This window comes from Sminthopsis crassicaudata, chromosome 4 (genome assembly GCF_048593235.1).
Source record: "Sminthopsis crassicaudata isolate SCR6 chromosome 4, ASM4859323v1, whole genome shotgun sequence".
Taxonomy (NCBI): Eukaryota; Metazoa; Chordata; class Mammalia; order Dasyuromorphia; family Dasyuridae; genus Sminthopsis; species Sminthopsis crassicaudata.
The window spans coordinates 95,726,248-95,749,966 of record NC_133620.1 but is presented as its reverse complement, the minus strand read 5'-3'; the positions used below and the strand labels follow the sequence as shown (position 1 = coordinate 95,749,966).

General features: G+C 32.6%; 1 protein-coding gene across 6 annotated transcripts in view; it reads right to left on the bottom strand.

Annotated features, from left to right (window-relative positions):
* Positions 1-23,719, bottom strand: part of CAMSAP2 (calmodulin regulated spectrin associated protein family member 2) — a 145,732-nt gene that overhangs the window by 30,676 nt on the left and 91,337 nt on the right. For 4 of the 6 annotated variants that reach the window (XR_012489056.1, XR_012489057.1, XM_074308722.1 and 1 more), the window contains exons 5-8: positions 20,372-20,404; positions 15,564-15,705; positions 13,443-13,582; positions 906-999 (exon numbers count right to left, since the gene is read on the bottom strand). Coding sequence is in view for 4 of the 6 variants with exons in the window: in XM_074308722.1 (XP_074164823.1) it covers positions 906-999; positions 13,443-13,582; positions 15,564-15,705; positions 20,372-20,404 (409 nt within the window). In the remaining 2 variants the exon portion in view is untranslated. The remainder of the gene's footprint in view (positions 1-905; positions 1,000-13,442; positions 13,583-15,563; positions 15,706-20,371; positions 20,405-23,719) is intronic. The other 2 variants (XM_074308724.1, XM_074308725.1) reach the window with 1 other exon arrangement.

Sequence of the window (23,719 nt, the reverse complement as noted above, 5' to 3'; positions counted from 1 at the left end):
AGAACTGGAGGAAAAAAACGAGTGTACTACAGTAACAACAATTACAAGTTAAAAATTAACAGAAGAAACAAACCCCTGAAGAAAACATTTTTTCCCTATAAAAACACATTTTCAATTTTATAAAGAGAATTTTTTTGCTGTTGCTTTTTTTTTTCCCTACATCAAATTTTGCTTTAGAGATAACATTTCAGGAATAACTCTTTGCTTTGCACTTTTCTGTGGACATTTGTAAGTAAATTTCTTCACTTGTTACTGTTTTCAATTGACAAAATGCGAAATTTGTAATGTATATAAACACATGCTTGTCATATATATAGGAAGCTCTTAATAAATGCATTCCTTCTCTTGCTTATAAAAATTTCCTTTCTCAAAAGTCCTAAAATCAATAGAACATAACATTTTAAAGTTTACAAAATTTCTTAAGCTTCAATTTTGAATAAACAATATTCTTAAGTAAGGTTCAACCATCAAGCAAAAAGAAAGAATTTTAATCGATTTTGAATTATTTTAGTATCAAAATGTTCAAAATCTTATTTGAGAGTGGGAATAGGATTATAGGCATAAAATAAACTTGGGCAAGAAGTGTGGAATCAGGTAAATATGGTACTAAGAGTAACTCAATGCCACGGCTGCAAATTTTGACATCAAAAGTCATCAGTTTTGACTATCTATTAATGACCTTCTCTATTGTCTGCAATTTTCATTGCCCTTCTCTTACCAATCAGCATACCTTGGACTCTCATACAAAAGGGACAGTTTTCATAATTGATTCATGCCAAAGCATAGTTTTCTAAATATCACAAGCCTGCTTTTTAAAAGGGCAAGCAAGGAGTGGTTATAATTAACTTTCTGGTTTTGTTTTGTGTAGGTGATAAAAAATTTTAAGTTTCTGTAATTGTCTTTACCTTGTGGGTGGTTGACAACACGAGGCTGTACAAACGATGGCTTCACAACTTCAAACCACCAGAACAGCTCTGCCATGAACACTAAATAATTATTCTGTAAGAAGGTTAAGAAAATTAACATAAAATCCCAATTAAACAAAACTTGATCCTATATGGGGAAAAAAGGTACAGAATTAAATCTGAAAGTTATAAATGTATCAGCTCTGTTCATTTCCCTGGACTTTCCTTGAGCACCCTGGATTATAAATAACAAAGACTCTAGACAGATCTTATGAATGATTCTTAGTTATGCTGAAAGATACAAATATAACTTTTATTTTCCCACATATCTAATTTTTTTTCCTCTAATTTATTTTTAATAAGATCAGCATTAAGTTTGGTACAATAACAGAATTGTGCTATCTTATCCTTATCTAAAAATACCATTTTTAAATCTTTTTGGTAAATATTTATCATACTTAAAGATCTAAGTCCTTAAAAGCATATATTAACTAAAAAATCCACATTAAAAAATACCACACAATATAAAAACTAGAATGATGAAGGAAGAGGAAATTGATTTAAAGTTATTCACCCTCTCCCCCCCACCTTCTCTTCCTATAAGAATCACATTTGAACTTATTAGCCTAAAAATTCAAATAAGACACAAAACAAGTGATCTTTCACACCAAACTAACATTCCATTCAAAATTTTCTATTAATATTGTTAATATTTCTATAAACAATATTATCCCTGTTTTGGTAACTCAAACTCAAAAAACCTGTAGTTATGCAAGTTATATACTCTTTGATGCCTTGGGCAATTTCCTAAAACTATAAATTGCCAGGAAAGTGCCTACATGTCTTGATAAAAAGGAGTTTCCTTAACCAGGAGTTTCTTAGAACACTGAACTCTTCTATGCAGTGCCTATCCCTATCACTAACATCACCAATAGCCTATATTCAATGAGCTACTAAGTTCTTTCAGTACTTCTGAATCCTCAATCCTCATTCCTACAATCACAATCAGAGTTTTAGAGCAAAATACATAATATTTAGGCCACTCCCACCTTTTGTAAATGAAGATATTAAGCCTGAGAATAATGAGAATAATTCATGTATAGGAGGGTAGCTAAGTGGTTCAATGGATAAAGATCTGGGCCTAGAGTCATAAAGACCCGAGTTCAAATTCAGTCCCATAGGGGCAGCTAGGTGGCACAGTGGATAGAATGCCAGCCCTGAATTCAGGAGGATCTGAGTTCAAATTTGATCTCAAGACACTTAACACTTCCTAGCTGTGTGACCCTGGGCAAGTCACTTAACCCCAGTCTCAAGGGAAAAAAAAAAATTCAGTCCCATAAACTTTCTAGCTGTGACACACTGTGTACCTTAATTCATTGAAGAAAGAAAGAAATGGCAAACCCCTCTAGTATCTTTGCCAAGAAAATCCCATAATAGGGTCACAAAGAATTGGACATGACTGAACAAGCGAACAACTTATACTATTTAAGTTTTACAAAGTACTTTCTCTCATAAGCTGAGTTGAATAGGCAAAAGTTAAAATGAGGAAAATGAAGATTAGAGAGCTAAAATAATTTGCCAAGGTTCCTGTTGCTTGGTTCAGTTTCTACCATTCCAAATCCTAGTTCTAAATTGGATCACCTAATTTGTAGATTACAATAGTTGTCAAGACTTTTTCCCATTTTTAATATCTCTATTTTTTAAAATGTCTTGCATATACAACTGACAGATTAATCTTCTTTAAATACCATTTTAGTTCCCCATTTGCTGAAAATGTCTAAAACAATTTGCTCAGGGAAGTGAGGTTACAAAAATGAGTAAGAGGAGCTTATGAAGGCAGGATAAAATTTAAAATATCAGGTAGAATGTGACACATAACAGAAGGTACATATGTTCAAAATAAGGGGTATGCACATATTGGAGAATACTAAATGGGGTCTTTGAGCTGGCCTGTGAAAAATGGGTAGACTTTTTGACAGGTGAAGATGGAAAAAGAAACAGTATGGGCAGAAAGAACTAAGTAGGCTAAAATAGAAAGGTAGAAAAATGCAGCATGTGATCAAGGACTGGCTAATATTTCCATTTATTCAGAATATAGTCCCTGCAGAAGAATAACAGTTGGTAAAATTTGGAAGGATGGACCTAAATTCTAATGGGATTGGATGGCTAGGTTGAAAAGTTTTGATTTTATTCTGGAGGCATACTCAGTAGACATATGCTAGAAGAACCAGATCATAGTAATCTTGATATTTTACAATAGTGAAAACAAAAGAAAACAAACTAAATGGAAGGAAACGTTTTCTTTGGTGAGGCAAAAAAGTTAAGTGAAGAGTTCTGGCATGTTTCAAAAGGCAATATGAACACTGGAACAAAGGTATGGAACATTAAGTTATATTACAAAGTAATGCTCAAGACAAACATGTCCAAAAAAGACCCCAATAAAGAAAACTGAATCTTTAACACATTTGTTTTAGAGGATGAGAAGGGAGAAGAACTTCATAAATCTTTTAATAGTACACTGATTTTTAGCAAAATGGTGCAAAAAGAAGTCTTGGGAATAAGAAATGAAACTAGCTAAAGGCTCAATACAGAAATCTTCCACGTAAACACTGAACATATTCCTTTAAGAAGTTAGGATTTGCTAGGGAGAGCAAGCAATAAATATTGTCAAACAAAATTAAAATTATATTCTTACAGTCAGGAACAGTAGCTATCTAATGTGGAAATAATTTCCAAATCAGCTATATCTGTACAATCATGAGACATTCAAACTTGTCATAAAAAAAATAAAATTTGATTCCAAACCAAGAAAATACCAATAAACTATTGATTTATATGCCTTCCTTTCCTATTTTTAAATCTGAGGATAATTTACTTAAACAGATAAAAGTATGAAAAAATGAATAATATTTTACAAAAGGCCACATCTTTACAGTTCCATAATAGTTGAAAGATGCAGAAAACAAATTCCACTGTCTTTATCTTTTGACTATTAAAAAAAAAAAATTGATTCAGTTTAGCAAAATCCCTTTCTTCCCACAAGGCATCTCTTACATGTTACAATCTTTTTATCCTTGATGAATAATATCAGTGGAGGCATAAACGAGGCCAGCATGTTTGTCCCTGTCATAGTTAACATATAGTGCATAGTTCAAATGGAAGACCAAAAAATCTACTGGATATATTTGCAACAAATATATAAGCCCTGATTGTGTCAAACAAAGTAGATACTCCTAAATGAGATCATGAAAAGATCATCCACACAGGAAAAAATCAGATCAAGAATGCCCATTATCCTGATAGTGATACACAAGGCCAATCTATAGAGCAGATCCAATCATATCCTGTACAGCTCTAAGGGATAGAAAAAGAACTGAGTTCAGAATTAAGTCAATCAATAACTGCTTGCTATATACCTAAATAAGAAGTCAGGACTCTCTTTGGGAAACTACAGAATTGTTTTAATAATTCTAAACCTCTCCCTGGAACACAAATCCATTTTTAATATTAACCCTCTCCTTCTTTCAGAGATGTTGAATGGCTATAAGTAATGGAATGCCATGGATTTAAAGAATTAGAAGTTAAAAGTCACTCAAAGAACAATGGAGAAATGCTTAGTACATTATGAGAAAACTGCCACGCATCACCAAGGAAGTACTACACAAGAAAAGTATCTTAAAAATGATGTTACCAGGGAGGCATATGACTAGAAAAGGAGGTGGGGCAGTTATATAATGAAAGGAAGGGACAACAACATATAGCCTAGGAGTTCCAGTGGTAGCGATAGAGGAGGTTTTCAGTCAGCTAAAACTTGTGATAGATTTGTAAGATGATACAGACAATTGTTGCACAGGATGAGAAAGTATAGATGAGTTACAATTTGCATAAGTAAAAGAAATACTCAACTGATAAGATCCACTATCAAAGTCAGAAGGTGGCTGAAGAGCAAGGTCAAAATCAATACCAAACTGATCTTATCAGGTGAAAAGACAGCACTATATGCCATGATTAATAACTACACCCTGACAAATTCAAACAAATTATTGGACCCTCAAAATGGAAATGCATAAGTTAATCAATAAGTACTTAATACATATGCTTATTGATTAACTGATTCATTCCCATTCACCACTATATGGAAGATGCTGGTGATACAAAAATCATGAAACCTACCTGAATCCCTTACAAATTTGCTACAAAATCTCAAGTGAGCACTCACTGACGTGGAACAATCCTATTAAATCTTCCTAAATAACTCATTTATACTACTCACCACACGAGTTTTCTAAACCTTTTTAGCCTTCAATCCTCCCATAATCTTCCTCTTCTCCTACTCTCTTTTGGTGGAGAATCTTGCTTCATTTCACTGAAAACATTTTAGACATCCTCTGAGAGCTTCTACTTATCCTTTCCTCCCTCCTCAAGTCACTGTTCCATCTCTCTCCTCCCTTCTATGGCTACATTTCTTGAGAAAACCATCTACAATAGGTGTTTCCACTTCCTTTTTTACTCTCTTCTTAATTCTACTGTCTGGCTTCTAACCTCATCATTCAGCTCAAACTGCTCTCTCCAAAGTTACTAACAAGTTCTTAATTGCCAAAATCTAATGGCCTTTTCTCAAGCCTCTTCCTTCTTGATTTCTTAGTTGTCTTTGAAACTGCTGATTACCCTCTTCTCTCTAGATTTTTATGACATTACTCTCTCCTCCTGCTTATCTGACCCGTCTTTTTTGTAGGATTCTTCATTCAGGGTATGCTCACTACTTGTAGGCTTTCCCCAAGGTTCAATCCTGGGACCTCTTCTTCCTCTTCACTAGGTGATCTCATCAGTTTCCATGGATTCATTATCATCTCTATGCTGGTGAAACTTAAATCCACTCACCCAACCTTAACCTTTCTGATGACCATTTTCAACTGTCTATTTGGCACCACAAACTGGATATCTGTAGTCATCTAAAACTCAAATGTGTACAAACATGAATTTATGTTTCTTCCTTAAACCCTCCCCTCTTTCTAACTTTCTTATTATTACTGTCTTCTGCCACTCCTCATTCTTTCTCCCTACATTTCCCTTATTTAATCTACTGCCAAGACTTATTGATTTTTCTTTGTAATTATTTTTTGTATATGTTTCCTTCCTTCTCTCTTTCTTTGACACAACCCTAGTACAGCTGGCGAGATTCTGGGTCATATGTCTTAATCACACTCTGGTCCATCTTCGAGTCAGCTGTCAAAGTGATACTCCTAAAGCCTAATCCTGACCTCATTATCCTAGGATTCAATAACCTCCAGTAGCTAGCTAGCTCTCTCACTCTTTAACACACACACACACACACACACACACACACACACACACACACACACACACTCACATACACACACATACACACACATATACTCACTCTTTTATTTGATGAGTTACACTTGACAAGATAGGGAAAAAATGTGGGTTTTGAGGGAAAACATAATTAGTTCTGTTTTAACCATTTTGAGTTTGAGATGTCTAAGACACTCAATTTGAAGTGTACAGTTGATTATGTGGACTAGGGAACTCAAGAGAGATTTTGTTAATGTTCAGTCATTTCAGTCATATTTTGAACTCTTCATGACCTCATTTGGAGTTTTCCTGGTAAAGATATTGGAGTGACTTGCCATTTCCTTCTTCAGCTCATATTAAAAATGAGGAAACTGAGGCAAATAGGGTTAAATGATCTGAGACTGAGAAAAAACAGACAGGCTATATAAGAATTAAAGAGAGAAATGTGCAAAAATCCAGAGAACAGAAAGAACTGGGAAAGAGGGTGGTCAACAGAAGTAAAATGAATAGAGAGATTAAATTAGAATTGTCATTTTTATTATATTAGCTCATCCTAACCATGAGCAATTACTATTTTTCCAATTGTTTAGATCTTAATCTGGGTAAAAAGTGTCACATATAAGTTGTGTTCCTGGGTTTCTTTTAGCAGGTATAAATACCCAAGTATTTTACATCATAAATAATTATTTTTAATGGAACATCTCTATCTCATGCTTCTGGATTTTGTTGGTAATATATAATTTATGTGGGTTTATTTTGTCTTGAAATTTTGCTAATGTTATTAATAAGTTCAAATAGTTTCTTTAGTTGATTCTCTAAGATTTTAAAAGTATAATATCACACCATTTGCAAAGTTGTAGTTTTGTTTCCTCATTGCCTATTCTAATTCCTTTAATTTCTTTCACTCTTATTCCTATAGTTATCATTTTTAGTACAATATTTAAATGATAGCACCCTTGCGCTTCACACCTGATTATACTAGAAACACTTCTATTTTGCAGGTAGCATATTGACTTAGAAAACCATAAATTAACACTGGCTATGGTGTAATATATTTTTATTTATTTGTTAAACATTTCCCAATTACATCTTAATCTGGTTTAGTTGTCAGTCTGGCAACTCTGGCCTATTGTACCAAATACTTCTGAAAAGATAAAAAAAGTAATTCTGATGATTTCCTACATAACACATAAAGCAACTGCCAAAGCACAGATGCCAAAGAGTCCACAAACTACTTCAACATTTCATTTCTTTGCCATGCACAGAGACATGGAAGTCAAGGAAAATGCCAGTAACATATAAATCCATTTGCAAAGCATACCAGAGAAAATGGTCAACAATTACAACCAGTACTGCCTCTCTAACGTCTAACTGCTTTCAATATGAAATATCTAAACCTTGCCTAAAGGACTTGACTCTTTCATCTCCCGAATTCTCATGCTAGGACCCCCTGGTGACTCATGATTGTTTCTCAAGGCTTACTACTTAAGATTGACTCCTGCCATGCCTTACTTTACCCTCCAGCTATCATCTTCCTATCGATTGCCCGGTGTTTCCTATTTTACCCTCTACCCTAGCTTTTCAATTCCTGAACTAGTTAATACTGAAATTACTACTGGAAAAGATATTTGCAATCTACTCATCTATGACTCCATTCATTATCCCAGTAATTTTCCAAAACAAAATACCTTTGTCTGGCCAACACTGCCCTATAAGTGTTGTGTTCTCCCATTAAAATATAAATTTTTGTAGGACAAGGACTGCATTACTTTTCTACCAGTATCCCAAGTGTTAGACACATAATTAATAAAAAGCTTTTCCATTCATTCATTAAAAAATAAAATAGAACAGGGGAAAATGTAATGCAGGAAGATTGGTCTGAGTCCCAATTAAGTTGTATCATAAGAGCATTTTGGAACAGATATTCCAGCATTTCTGGGTTAATCATGAATGACAATGGAACCACCACATTTGGGCTTGAACTCAAATTCCTTAATGTGCTATATTATAAAATAGGAATAACATTTAAGAAAATAAAAGAGAGAAAAACAGCTAGGTCAGATCAAAACATATCTGTGATGGAAGAAAACTGGTTTTTAAAGCCCTGAGGGTTTGACCTGATTTCAAGGTATTCTGTCTTATTATATGTTACCAACCTTCCTGCTTCTCCATCAATTAGCAAATCCAAATGGCAGTCCATTCCAGCTCTTTTGCATCAGTCATCCACCTCACATGAAATGCTCTTTCCCCCACAGTCCTCAAGTCCTACAAGGCCTTACTCTGATCAAATAATATCTCTTTTGTAAGAAGACTTTCCTGATTCTTCCAAATGCCAATGTCCTTATCCTGGATTGCATTGCATTTTATTCTTCATATAGTCATACTCGTATATATTATTTCCCCCAAAGGAATATAAGTTCCTTGAGAACAACTATACATACATATGGGTCATTTTCATTTCCTAGAGAAGCATATGTCTATTAGCATTATCACTGAATTAAAAATTTGCTTGTTTAGACCAGCTAACTTTCTAAGACTGCAAATTGTGAAGCAGGTTGCCAGCCCACATAGGCAAAGGATGTTTTCCTCAATGGAAGTTTCTTATGCCAATGCAATCAATGGTTACAAAGATGAGAATAAAACAGTTGTTCATAGGCCGCTCAATACCAAGACACTGTATAAGATCATAATATCAAACACCAAGCTTTTTATCATCCTGGTTCACCAATATCTCAGCTCCTATACTGATACTTCAACTCCTATTTTCAGAGGTATAAAAGAATGACAACATCTTTGATTATCCCAGACATTCATGTGTTTTCTTTCTATAATCTAGTATCCTGAAAATTTATTTCTCTAAGCACAAATTACTTTTTCACTGCCTTCAATCATAAACCTAATCTGCATTTTCACTCTTATTATTATTAGGGAAAAAATATCTGTTTAAAAATTTTCCAGCAAAAACTATAAATTTCTAGAAGGTCAAGACAGCAGACTTTCTAAACTGCAATCAACAGGGTTTTGGTTTTGGTTTTTTTTTTTTTTTTTTAATCATGAAGTATATATGTACATTTGGCAAGAAAAACCATACATTAAGTTAGTTAAAATAATGATTCAGTTCTGAGAAGGTATTATATATAAGTTCTGTTTCCTATTATATGATACAGATATAGTATCATATAAGTCAAAGTGAATGAAAGAATAAAAGAAATCAAAAGATAACAACAAAGGACTGTAAGGCACTGCTGGGCTGACATAATAAGACATAATGGGCATGGTTACTATTATGATACATGAATTCAAGGTATGATTCTAGAAAGATAGGCAGAAGGTAAAAGGACAAATAAAGAGACATAATGCATAATAGGCCCTGGAATTTTCTATAATTAGCTATATTTTAAGTCTCTGCTTTTTGCCATTCTCATTCTATGTATTTATCCATTTGATCCTATCAAACAAGCACCGATACTTCATTTTTTTTTTTTATTACTTTTATCTACTCATTTAAGGGGTTTTTTTTGTGTTTTTTTTTTCTGCAAAGGATATACAAACATGTTGGACCAGACAAAAGTAACTAACAAAAGGCTCTACTGAAATTTGCCTTACCCAGACACAAGTGCATTCTATGTTTACACAGCTAAGTAGAAACACCTTAATAATAGAAATAGCCAAATAGTGAAGATATCCATCAAACTCAAAATTCAAATAAATTAATGAAAAATCAAATGTCATTAAAAAATACAAACAAGTTTGAATATTATGTTTACATTGCAATTGCCTTCAAAGTCAAATAAAAGTGTGGATACATTTCAGTTAAAGAATATACTTTTTTTCAGGAAAAAAGCACTTACATGTATAAAACTATAGCAGTTCTTTTTGTGGTGGCAAAAAAATTAGAAATTGAGGGAATGCCCATCAATTTGGGAATGGTTGAACAAGCTGTAGTATATGAATGTCATGGAATACTTAAGAAATGATGAGCAATTAAGACTGCAGAAAAACCTGTGAAGACTTATAGGAACTGATACTGAGTGAAATGAGCAGAACCATGAGAACATGCTACACGTAATAATAATACTGTTTGATGATCAACTATTAATTGGTTTAGCTCGGCAATACAACGATCCAAGATAATTCCAAAAGACTCATGACAGAAAGTGCTATCTACATATCTAGAGAAAGAATTATGGAATCTGAATGTAGATCAAAGCATATCATTTTCCCTTTTGTTTTGTTTCTTCTTTCACAGTATAACTAATATAGAAATGTTTCCATGACAGCACATGTATAACCTATGTCAGACTGCTCGCTGTTTTGAGGACCAATGAAAGGAAGGAAAGGAGGGGGAAAAATTTGGAATTAAAATTCTTATAAAAATGAAGGTTGAAAACTACTTCTATATGTAATTGGAAAAAAAATACTATTTATATATAATTGGAAAAAATAAAATACTATTTACCAAAATATATATTTTCATTAATTTTAATACTATGATATTTAATATGGTAATAGAAAATTAGCAATAATAAGCAAAGAAAAAAATTAAAGGAACTAGAATAAGCAATGAGGAAACAAAACTATGACTCTTTGCAGATGGTATGACATCATACTTAGAAAATCCTAAAGAATCAACTAAAGAAACTATTTGAAATTATTAACAACTTTAGCTAAGTTACAGGATACAAAATAAACCCACACAAATCATCAGAATTTCTATATATTACCAACAAAATTCAGAAACACAAGATAGAAAGAGAAATTACAATATAAAATATTTGGGATTCTACCTGCAATGGCAAACCCAAGAACTATATGAACACAACTATAGAACACTTTTCACACAAATGAAGTCAAATTTAAACAAATGGAAAATATTCATTGCTCATGCTTAGGATGAGCCAATATAATAAAAATGTCAATTCTACCTAACAATTTATTTATTCTGTGTCAAAGCTATCAAATTATTTATAGAGTTAGAAAAAAATAATAAACTTCATCTGGAACAACAAAAAGTTCAAGGATATCAAGGGAATCAAAGGAAAAAAAATGCAAAAGGTTGTGGTCTAGGTATACCAGATCTTAATATATGCTTCAGAGCAGTACTTATCAAAACAATCTGGTACTGGCTAAGAAACAAAGTGGTGGATCAGTGGAATAAATTAAATACAAATTATATTATAGTAAATAATCATAGTAATTTAAAATGCAACAAACCCAAAGATCCAAGTTTTTGGAATAAAACTCATTATTTGACAAAAACTGCTGTGAAAAATGGAAAACAGTATGATAGAAAGTAGATATAGAGCAACATTCTTATATCACATACCAAAATAAGGTCAAAATGGATATATGTTTTACACAAAAAAGGTGATATAATAAGCAAATTAAGAAAACATGGAATAGTTTATCTGTCAAATTTATGAATAAGGGAATAATTTAGGACCAAAGAAATTATAGAGAACATTGCAAAATGTAAAATAGATAATTTTTATTATATAAAATTAAAAAGTTTTTGCACAAACAAAAACAATGAAAACAAAATTATAAGGAAAGCAGAAAACTGGGGCGAAATTCTGCAACAAGTTATATCTGATAAAGACCTCATTTCTCCACTATATAGTGAACTGAGTCAAATTTATAAAAATACAAGTTATTTCCCACGTGGTAAATGGTCAAAGAATATGAACAAAAGGCAGTTTTCTGACAAAGAAATCAAAGCTATCTATAGTCACATGAAAAAATGCTCTAAATCACTATTGATCAGAGAAATGCAAATTTAAAAAATAACTTTGAGGGATCACCTCTCCCACCTACCTAAGAGATTGGCTAATAAGACAAAGAAGGAAAATATTGGATGGTGGAGGGATATGGGAAAGCACTCTTGGTGGAGTTCAGAACTAATCCAATCATTCTGGAGAACTATTTGGAACAATACCCAAAGGACTATCAAACTATGTAAAATCTTTGATCATAGCAGCTCTTTTTGTGATGGCTAAGAACTAGAAATTAAAGGGATACCCATCAAATGGGGAATAATTAACAAGTTGTGGTATATAATTGTAATAAAATAATTACAATTAAAATACAATATTATTACGCTGTAAGAAATGATAAGCAGGACAATTTCAGAAAAACCTGAACTCACATGAACTGATACACAGTGAAGTGAACACAATCAGAACACTAAATACAGTAACAATATTGTTTGATGAAATGGGAATAATTAGCTTAGCAATACAATGATTCAACATTATCTCAAAGGATTATTGATGAAGCATATTATCTGCTTCCAGATAAACAGCTGATACTGATTGAATATAGACTTCAGTATATTTTTCACTTTCTTTTGAGTCTTGTACAAAATGACTAATATAAAATGTTTTATATAATTACATATATATAACCTATATCTGATTGCTTACTGTCTTCAAGGATGGGAAAAGATAAAGGAGGGAAGAACAAAATTTAGAACTCAAAACTTGAAAGAAAACAATTTAGTACTATGATATACATTATCTATAAATTAACAATACAGAAAATAATTAATTTCTAAAACTATTAAAAAATATGACATTAATGCCAGGCTTTATTTATATTGAAGTCCTTTTATGTTTTTATCAATATTTAATGTAAAATTTAAGTCTCAGGTTCGGTTCTGTTCACTTTATGAAGATAAAATGAGAAAATGTATTTAGAAGAGCTTTGGAAATTATATAAAACTATACAAAATATAAGGGTATTATATAATTAGTAGAAATAAGTAAAATTTTTTAAAATTCCATCCGAACAAAACTTTAAAAATAACATTAACACTTTGAATCTTTAGAGGTTTTTTTTTTTAATTTTGGAAGATGACACACTTTAAATTATTCAAAAAATATTAAAACATTATTATATTAAATAGTTTTAATATAATTTTCCACAAATATTGGTTTTCTCCTCACGTGAAAAATGATTTTTTTTTTACTGCAATCTAAATTTTATCCCAGTTTCTCCCTATAAATCATCTAAACATATAAAAGATTGTATATAAAGCTAGAAGAAAAACAGTAACTGTAAAAAAATTAAGACAAAATCCTACCTATAGACATTCTAAGAGTACTGCCAATGACCTTTAGAAAACACCATAGCTATTTATGCACCTAGCTTCCATTCTATTCAGTGAGTTTTAACCAATATGAAGCTTATAAAAATCGTATCAATAAATATAGTTTGATTTACCTTTATAGATGATGCAGCATAAAGCATATCTTCAAGGGTAAAATGGCAGCACTGGTTCAAATACTCTTGGCAAAATTCTTGAATCAGTTGAAGATTATATAGGCTGTCAGCCAATGACATAGTCTCTTTCAAACAAATATCTGGAAAAAGAAAAAGAAATCTTAGTGTTGAACTGACAATAAAATGTTTTAAAATGATAACTAATAACCCCTTGACAAAGTCTTACATGAAAAGTCTTATCAAGGTATGGAGGTGATCCTAAAACCTCAAAGAGCATGATAGTAAATTTAGCTCAAGATCTTGCAGTCTATAGTGTAGAGAGCAGGAACTCTGAAAAGGTATACTTAACGTTCAGTATGATTGATTTTCTCCTATAACAAGATATTAACTCAGTGGAATTGATGAAATAATTGGTTCCCTAGTGATTTAATTGTAATAGAGTATTTAAGAGGTCAGTCAGACTGAAGTGGGAGCAGAGACTGAGATGTACAGACTGCTGACTGACTGAGACTACTGACGCAGACTGGGAGACTGAAGGAGACAATAAAGACTTTGGACTAATATTTCTGACTATTCTCATGGTGATTATTCTGCTGAGTCTGAAGATCTTCCAGAAAGCTAGGCCGGACATTACAATGATGAAAAGACCTTGGAGCAAAGGATTATTATATGTGGTTTCCAGGAGGTAGTCTGTTTTAGTAAGGATAGCCTATTACAAGTAGGTTGGATGAACCACCCTTTATTTATAACCACATGTAAAGCAAAACAAAAACAAAACAAAAGTCTACTGAGTGAATAGATGTAACTAGAATACCAGAATAACTGATTCATACTAATCTTTATATTCTAGTTATAAGCAGAGCTGGAAAACTAAAGTAAGTTCGAAGCTAAAAGAAAGGATGAATCCACCTATTCTTAGAGAGACCTCCCCCCCTCCCAAAAAAAGACATTAAGATATATCTTCTGAGACACACTCTTGTCTTGCATGACAGTGCCTTGAGTATTTGTAAGACGACAACCATGAAAATCAACTATCTGACCTATAAACAAGCATTATTAATATGAAACATGGGATAGCTAGTTGGTGCAATAGACAGAGCACAAGCCCTAAAATCAGGAGGACCTGATTTCAAATCTGGCCTCAGATACTTAACAAATCCTTGGCTGTGTGACCTTGAGCAAGTCACTTAATCCCAATAGCCTCAGCTAAAAAAAAAAAAAAAGTGAGACACTGGACTTTGGGGATATAAAGAATAATGTTAAACAGTTGCTGCTTTCAAAGAACATTATATCAGGAGTGACAATATGAATATGTGTATATAAAAGGTAATTTTGAGGAAAAGACACTAGCATAGGCAGGGTAGGAATCAGGAAAAGTCCAACAGAAAAGATAGCATCACAACTAGGCAATGAAAGAAATTAGGATTTTCAGAATGAAGAGGTGATAAGAGAGTACATTCCTGTCATGAGGAATGACCTATGCACGGCAAGGATATGGAAGGTGGCATGTCTGTCACTGACAATATGGAAGGTGGCATGTTTGTCACTGACAATGCAAGCTGGCTTTAAAGTGAATGAGGAAAAACAATGTATTAAAGTGTAGAAAGGTAGACTGGATCTAAATTGTCAAGGGCTTTAAACCATAAACAGAGGAGTTTTTATGTGACTCTATAGGTAACAGGGAGCCACTGGAGGTTACTGAGAAAAGGAATACCATGAACAGATGCATGTTTTAGGAAAGTCACCTTGGCAGCTGCAGGAAGATGAATTAAAAATACTGAATTAGGGAGATCACTTAAGAGGCTACTACTAAAGGCCAAACTCCTCTTTTCATAGTAACAATGGAATTCACATTTATACTACATCATATAGTCCCATGAGAAATGGTACTAAGAAAACAAAAATATATGTAAATATATTGTATTTTGATTGTCTTAAAGAGGCAGATTCAATCTGTGTCAATTAAAAATATGAACCTTCATTACTTATAGTAATTCGTTAGTATTATATATGTATTATATATAAGTATAAGTAACTCATTACTTATACGTATATACATTACACATATATACATATAAAATACAATACTATATTATAGTTAGAATTAGTATAGAAACTTACCCTCTAGTCTGACAATATCAGGACAGTAGAAATGGATCAAGGCAGCTAAAGCACAACCATCTGTACCATCCTTCAAGAGATTTTCTACTAATGGAATACAAGGAAGCTGCTTAAGCAGTGTTGGCTCTTTCCTATATCGAGCCTATCATATAAAAGGAAAAAATTAAAACAAGACATAGTTAGTGACATGGAAAAAAGTGAACACAATACTATTGGGTGACAAATACTCCAATAGCAAAATATATATCCAGAATAATTAAAGCTAACGATCATTTTTCTATAAAATCATCATCAGATTAACACTTTCTATATTTTTCAAAATCAAGCATATAAAACATAGGATAGTTATTTAAATATTAGAATAGGACCTTGCAATTTATGTAACATACCATTAAGTTCAGATTTTTTAAAAAGCTTATATATAGGGTGTTCCAAAAGTCTTAGAACACATTTTAAGTGTCAATAGGTTTACTATTAATACTAAAAACTACACAGTCCACCAAGGGCAGTGAGGTGGCACAGTGGCTGGAGCACCAGGCCTGGAGTCAGAAACAGGAAAACCTGAGCTCAAATCTAGTATCAGACTCTTACTAGCTGTGTGACCCTGGGCACAGGGTCTTGTTTGCTTTGGTTTCCTCATCTATAAAATGAGCTGGAGAAGGAAATAGACAACCATTCCAGTATCTTTGCCAAGAAAATGCCAAATGGGGTCAAAAAGAATCAGACATAACTCAAACAACTGAACTTTTGGGACATACTTTGTAATTTTAATCATTTTCAATGACTAGAGAAAAGTTTTACATCTTAATAAAGAAAACATCCACAAACAAGTTCTAGACAACAATATGTATATAGTTTATCAATTCTATCCAATTAGAGATAATAATTTTTCTTTCACTTTGTAACAAAGTTGTTAGTTCTATATAAAAAAGGCACTAAAAATAGATAAGATTTTCTTAAAAGAAAAACAAAAGTATGCATTACAATTCCCAATTTTTTTTTTTTAACTCCAGAAAAATTTCTGAAAGAAAAAAACACCACAGGATCACAGATTAAGGAAGAAACATTGGATTAAAGGGTTATCTAGTTCAATGCTTTCATTTTTACAAATAAAGAAAAATGAGTCCCAGAAAAGTTCAATGATTTACCCAAGATTTCACAAGTAGTGAATTAAAGAGCTAGGATTCAAAACTAGGCTCCCCTACGATTCACACTATGCCACATTGGCTCCAACTAAAACAGAATTTTGTCCCTGAAATAAATGAGATGAAAGGCAATTTTTAAAACTCAACTGTAAAATAGAAAAATCTTGTGGATGTCTTTACATAGAGAATCAGTAAGTTGTAGAGGAAAATCAATGAATATTTTCTTATTCCCATGACCACTTAAAAAAAAAAAAAAAAGAAAATTTTCTTTAAAGACTTCCTGGGATGGTCAAGTTCAAGTTATAAAAGGAGCAGGGTTTTTTTTTATTTATTTAAATTAGTGAGATTAATTTATAAAAACAAATAATAATTCTGTCTTTTAAGTTATAAAGCATAACTGATATGTTTGAATAGTGAAATGCATAGAATCATAAACATTTTGGCAACAAGACATTTATAAATAGTTGAAACCTCTTGTTTTTTTTTTTTTACAGATGAGAATATTTGTATACATTTTTGCTTTTATCTGTCCCTAGCACTACTGCAATACCAAACAGCTTTCAATTGTATAAAATGTTCAAAAGGCAAAAAATGCTTATATTTAAGTTTCTTTTATTGGAACCAAAAATGTCCCAATTATACCTATTCCAATTCAGAGTTTAATTTTATAATTAGTGAGATAATGAAAATAACTGGAAATAAAAATAAGACTGGAGAAAATAAAATTTTTACTGACTGGGAGCATGATCTGGCATTTCTCTAATACTTAGATGAGATATTCTGAAAACATTATACAAAAAATGTATATATATTATGCAATCTTCTCATTTTTTCAAATTATTTTCCTAATACCACAGAAAATGAAACTGAATGCAAGAGATAACCAAAAATACTATAAATACAAACACTATTAAATTAATAGAATACTAAACAATACCATTTTCAATTACATTATGGACTTAAAAGACCTTTATTAAAACCTAATCATTTGTAACATTATTACATAGAAAAAATGCATTCCACTATATTTCATGAGTTTTATAATAATGGGAAATAATAATTATAATAAGTTTTTCTCTAGCTAGTAAATATGTAATAAGAATGAAAACTTATATCATAAGGCCCCCATGTAGGGCTTTCAAAGGTATAAGCTATTCATTAGGCTTAGAATACCTACTGCTTCCCATTTCTGTTACTTTTTCCTTAAAAGATTTCTCCTCTTCCTATTTTTATAATCCAACAATAGCACTTTTTGAACCTCGAGTAATTCTAGTCCTAGACTACACTCTATGAGAAAAATATAGACACAGAAGTTTTGCCTGATCATGAAAAAAGGTCCTCATTTCTGCCAAAGAAACCATTTAATAAAACCAATTCATCATTTTTCAAATGAGACCAAAGAAAACAACCTAATGGAACATTCATACATAGACTAGTTACTCAGCAATAGAATAGGCTCTGGCCTGATAGCTTGCAAAACAGAATAAGATCCAGTCCTAGGTTTTACCATGATGAAATTCAGAGGATTCCCCTTGAATTTTGACCTATTTCAGGTCTGCCCTCAGGAAATCTAGGGAGCCAGAGACCCAAGGCCAAAATTGCCCAGAGCTGTTCTAAGCAGAGCCAAAGCTACTTAGATCTAGATCCATTTCAATCATTCAAGAAGTATTTATTCAGTAAAAGATTGTGTCTTTGAGAGTTATAAGAAGAGCAAATTGTCCTCTAGGGTAAAGGACATTTTACTAATCTCTATCCACTGTATTATTTCCTATTAAGTGGCAGCTCTGTGTAGTTGACAATATAAGCAGTTTTCTACTTTGGGATGCAATAACAGTATATAGTATAATATTAAATTATCGTATACAATTAAAAAATATATACTGTGAGTCATTTGTTTGTTTATCCATTTTCTTGTAGATTCTATCCCAGAATAAGTATCAGCAAAATAATTCTAGCTCCTGAGTTACCTACAGCTTCACATAATGATTCCTAAGACAGATTTTATGCAATCTAGTCACCTCACAGTTAAAGAGCCAATATATTTCTTTTCTTTTCTTTTTTCTTTTTCAAGGCAATTAGGATTGGTCAGGGTCATACTAGTATTAAGCTTCCAAAGGTGAATTTGAACTCAGGTCCTCCTGAGTCTGGGGCTGATGCTTTATTCACTAAGCCATCCAGCTGCCCCAAGAGTCAACGTACTTTCAGTCTCATTCCTCTTAAAGGGGCTCCATATATATTTTTTTAAATACATAAAAAACAGTTCTATTTCTAACAAAACTGAACAAAGTAATTCTTATACTAAAATGGGAGCTATTATGGAGTATTGCAAGAGTCTTGTTGTAGTTACAGGTTTTCAGAACTTCAGAAATATAAATGCTATAAACATAAACTAGCTTTCATCAGCTTAATTATTTAAACATATTTAAATTATACACAATTTTGCAAATTTTAATATTAAATTATAAATGCTAATTTTAAGAAGATAGGCCACTCTGTCATTATGAATTGCATGTGCCCACACTTTCTAAAATTTAGAGAGATAGATCAGAACCACAGGTTCTCTTACTTACCAAAAACCATGGTCACCTGTTAATGAGATTTTTTTCTTGCAGGGTCATATCAAAACTGTCTTTTTTTGTATCAAAACTCTGACCTTAGAGCTGAGAAGACTGATACAATTCTTTCAGTCAATAAGCAACAGCTGAAAGTTCAAAAATCAACTACAGCAATGTATAACATGACAGAGATTATACTGAATTTTGATGAGAAATATTAAAATTTTAAATAATTAGCTTTTCAAGTATTGTTTTTGTAAGTTTGTATCATTAAATTTATTAAGTTTAATAACTTAAGCTCAAAACTGCATTAATGCTTCTGAGACATCTTGAATAGGATATTTGTATTTTTTTAGTTTCAAAGCATCAACTTTAAAGATCAAACTAAAATTTAAAATTATATATATGGGGGCAGTTAGATGGTGCAGTGGATAGAGCACCAGCCCTAGATTCAGGAGGACTTGAGTTCATATTTGACCTTAGACACTTATTATTTACTTGCTGTGTGATCCTGGGCAGATCACTTAATCCCAACTGCCTCACAAAACAAAAACAAAAACAAAACAAAAATTATACATATATGCCAAAGCATAATAGTAGAAGATAAAAACATTCAATGAAAAATATAATTCTTCTTCCTCCCTATTCGACAATTTGATCAATAAATTATTTATAAAAATAAAATACAAATAAAGTTATTTTTATGAATAAAATCTTAGACCAACATTTTATATATTCTGTCCAACTATAAGGCTGCAATAAATGTGGCAAATTACAACATATCTAAACTTTTTCATTGCAGTCTGTATTCACCACTACAACTGAGCTTGTTACATATAAAAGAGGCTCTATATCCAAAATCCTTTTAATTATTTATACCATGATGGGCTGAAATTATTTAAGATTAAGTAAGGGATATTTATTCTTCACATTATTTTAAACCTATTATCTAAATCAACCTTTTACACTTTATTTTCCCTCTTATTATGTTAAAATAATTAGGTTATCTATCATTTGATAGAATTACATTAAATGAATTATAACAGCATGACATAGAACAAAGCCATTCTAAAATGAAGATCAAAGTGAAGCAGTTGGGCAAACTTACAGGAACCAGTTTCCAAAACCATTTGGAAGGAGACTTCAGAAGAGGCAGCAAAAAAAAAAAAAAAAAAAAAAAAAAAGAGAGAGAGAGAGAGAGAGAGAGAGAAGGTAAAAGGCAAAGGGAAAATTTATCAGAATTTACTTTAAAGTCTTCAACTTTCTAAAAACAGGAGGAATTGTAAGTACACAGTATCCATAAAATATGAATAGAGGTTCATTGAAGAGTTACACATTTTCTTAAAACACAGCATTCACTCTGATAAAGACTTTTAAACATTATCTTATTGATCCAGTCTCTGCTTAGATTTAGATAATGTCTCATTCTTTTATAACCAGTCAGGCACCAGGACTACCTTGACATAGAGATCCTTACTCTCACCATAAGATAGAACTAGAATCACAGAATTTAAGAGATGTAGTACAGTATCTCAAGCCACACTTAATTCCTAAAATGGCATACCAGATATTTGGTCATTCAGGATCTGCTGGAAAACCTCTAAGGAGGAGAAACTTAGCATGACTGGACAGCTTTAATCGTTAGGAAGTTTCTCCTGACATTGTCTGGTTAGACTCCTTTGGATATAATCTAGATTGTCACTATCATTTCTAAAATGTGATGTCCAGGATGTAGATCAAATATGGTCTAGCCTTTTTCTCCATGCTTTACTCTCCTGAGGTCTATGCAGCATTTGACACTGACTAACTTTTTTTGGGGGAGCTGTGGAGGAGGGTAGAGAATTGGGATTAAGTGACTTACCCTGGATCACACAGCTATTAAGTGTCTGAGGTCACATTTGAACTCAGGTCCTCCTGACTACAGGACTGGTATTCTATGCAAAAATCTCTTCATCTCTCAACTCTCATCCAGCACCTACCAGAGAGTCTATGCCAAATATAACAATTGTTTACTGGCTTACTTAAGCCTCACTTTCAAATCTAAGAACTGGTCATAAAAATTGTACCTATCTCACAGAGTTTATTGTACATATATAAAAGAAGCCACAAGCTGTAAACAGTTATAGCTATATAACAGCTGGAATTAAGAATATTTCCAGCTGAAATGAGTCAAAGGAAGGGGACAAGAATAGGACAAAGTTGGTGATAACCTTATTTAAAGGTACTGAGGCAACTATTTTTCAACCTGACAACAACAATGAATAAGTTTGTTTTCTTGGTGACAGATAATAAAGCTATATAACAGACAACTTCTCAAAGTTTATCACTTTGGGATTCACATGGGTAAAAGTGACAGAGAATAAATACTAAGAAATACTGCCAAAGATTATAAAGTATTAGTTAAGAATCTGAGACTCAACAGGGAAGATTAATTTATTTAAAGGCTGCATTTTAAAGAAAATGCAATTAGAACTAAATAATTGTCATCCAAAGTAGTGGCTTCTTTTGATTTCCACCCCTGCAAAAGCCCTAGGATTCTTTTGTTTTATAATATAGTAAATGTTATACTAGAAAAGCACTCTATATTTTACAAGTAAAATATAGTAAAAATGAAGTTATCAAATAAGCATGCAACAAATAGGTTAATGAATACTATAAAGTTAAGAAAATAAAATAACTCATACTTCTAAGTATTCACTTTTGCTCTTGCTAAGTCAGTCCCATTACTGCTCCTCAAACATGCCTTATACGTTTTGTGCCTCATAACATTTGTATCGAAAGACTTCAAAGATCATTTAATCCAAATTGTGTTTGAACTGCTACAATATAATCTATACATGTAGTCATTCAACCTCTCCCTTGAGTCTTCCTAGGAGAGGGAACCCACTATCTGCTAAGGAAGACTATTCCACTTTAAGACAGCACATCAATTCTGATTAAGTTTTTCTTTATAGCAAATCTAATCTTGCCTCTTTACAACTTCTAACAAATGCTCTCAATTCCATGACCCAGGATCAAGTGAAACAAGTTGAGGCAGTTGGGTGATAAAGAGCACTATGTCTGAGGTTCAATTCTGACCTGACACTTTACTAGTTGTGTGACTCTCTCTGTGCAAGTCACTTAACCTGTGTCTCAGTTTCCTTATTTGTAAAATTGAGATGATAACAGCACTTACCTACCAGGGTTGCTATGAGGATTGAATGGGATAATTTCTATAATACAGTGTGTCTGGAAGATAATAGGTGCTTAATAAATGCTTGTTTCCTTTTTTCTTTTACATGACACTCCTTCAAAAAACTGGAAACAATTACTATTGTCCATACTCTATCTTCTCATCTCCAAGCTAAACATTCTCAATCCCTTCAACCAACTCCTCATATGGCATCATTCTTAAAAGCCTTTGCTGCCCTAGTTGCCCACTTCATTTTTTTTCCCTCAACATTCTTAATTTTCTTGCTCCTTACTGTCCCTTCTTTGCTGCCACAATTTAGCAAACTTCTCTTCCTTAGAAGATTAGGAGATCAAAATTTACCACCCAACTATGGTGATTGTAGTCTATTAACCCCCAGCTGAGGTGTTTTATCTCCTTTCTCAGGGAGCTCAGGACTTGATTCACCATTCCTTTCTCTCCTCTTCACTGCTTGATCTTACACTAGGGGATTTCAAAATAAACTTTTAAAAAATGTAATGAATCAAAACCCAACAAACATGAACATTTTTGATGAGGTAATCAAAATGATGGGGTTTAGATTTGGGGTACCCAAATGAAATTAGGATTTAAATGAGATCTAGTGGCAGGTTCGGGGTTCATGGAGTCAAATGGAGCTCCCCTGCAACCCCTCAGGATTTGGCACAATGGTAGAGTAGGTCTAGTGATGGCGCAAGCAGTTTTCTGTAAAGGAATTTATAGACCCGAAAACCTAGATTGATAAAAGAGGTTTATCATGGGGATTGGAAGTAAAGTTAAAGTCTGCTTAAAGTCTAATTAAGGAAATGGGTGAGGATAAAGAGAGGAAGGCACCGGAAACAGTATCCAGTGGGCAGAGGCCTTTGGGGTGCCAAGCATGGTAGATAACATGTTTGGAATCTCTGCAGCTTAACTCTTTTTATGATGAGAGATTTAGCTAAAGGGGCTCGTGGGTGGAGTCCCAAGTTGGCTCAGATCCAGTGGGGGCTGGGACAAGCCCAGATCTCCTATTGGAATTCAAAGGGATATGTTTGACCAGGATTTATGAATCAAAGGTCTTAGCTTCTTCAGCCAGGAGAGGTTGGGAATAATCTCAAACAGAAAGTATCACAAATCAGTTTCTTAAAGGGACCACACCCACTTCATTTTCTTATACCAAAAAAAAAAAAAAAAAAAAAAAAAAAAAACCAAAGAATAACTTAACATACATGTTGACGCTTCTTTAATCCTCTTACTCTCTTCAAACCACATGATCTAGCTTCAGCTCCA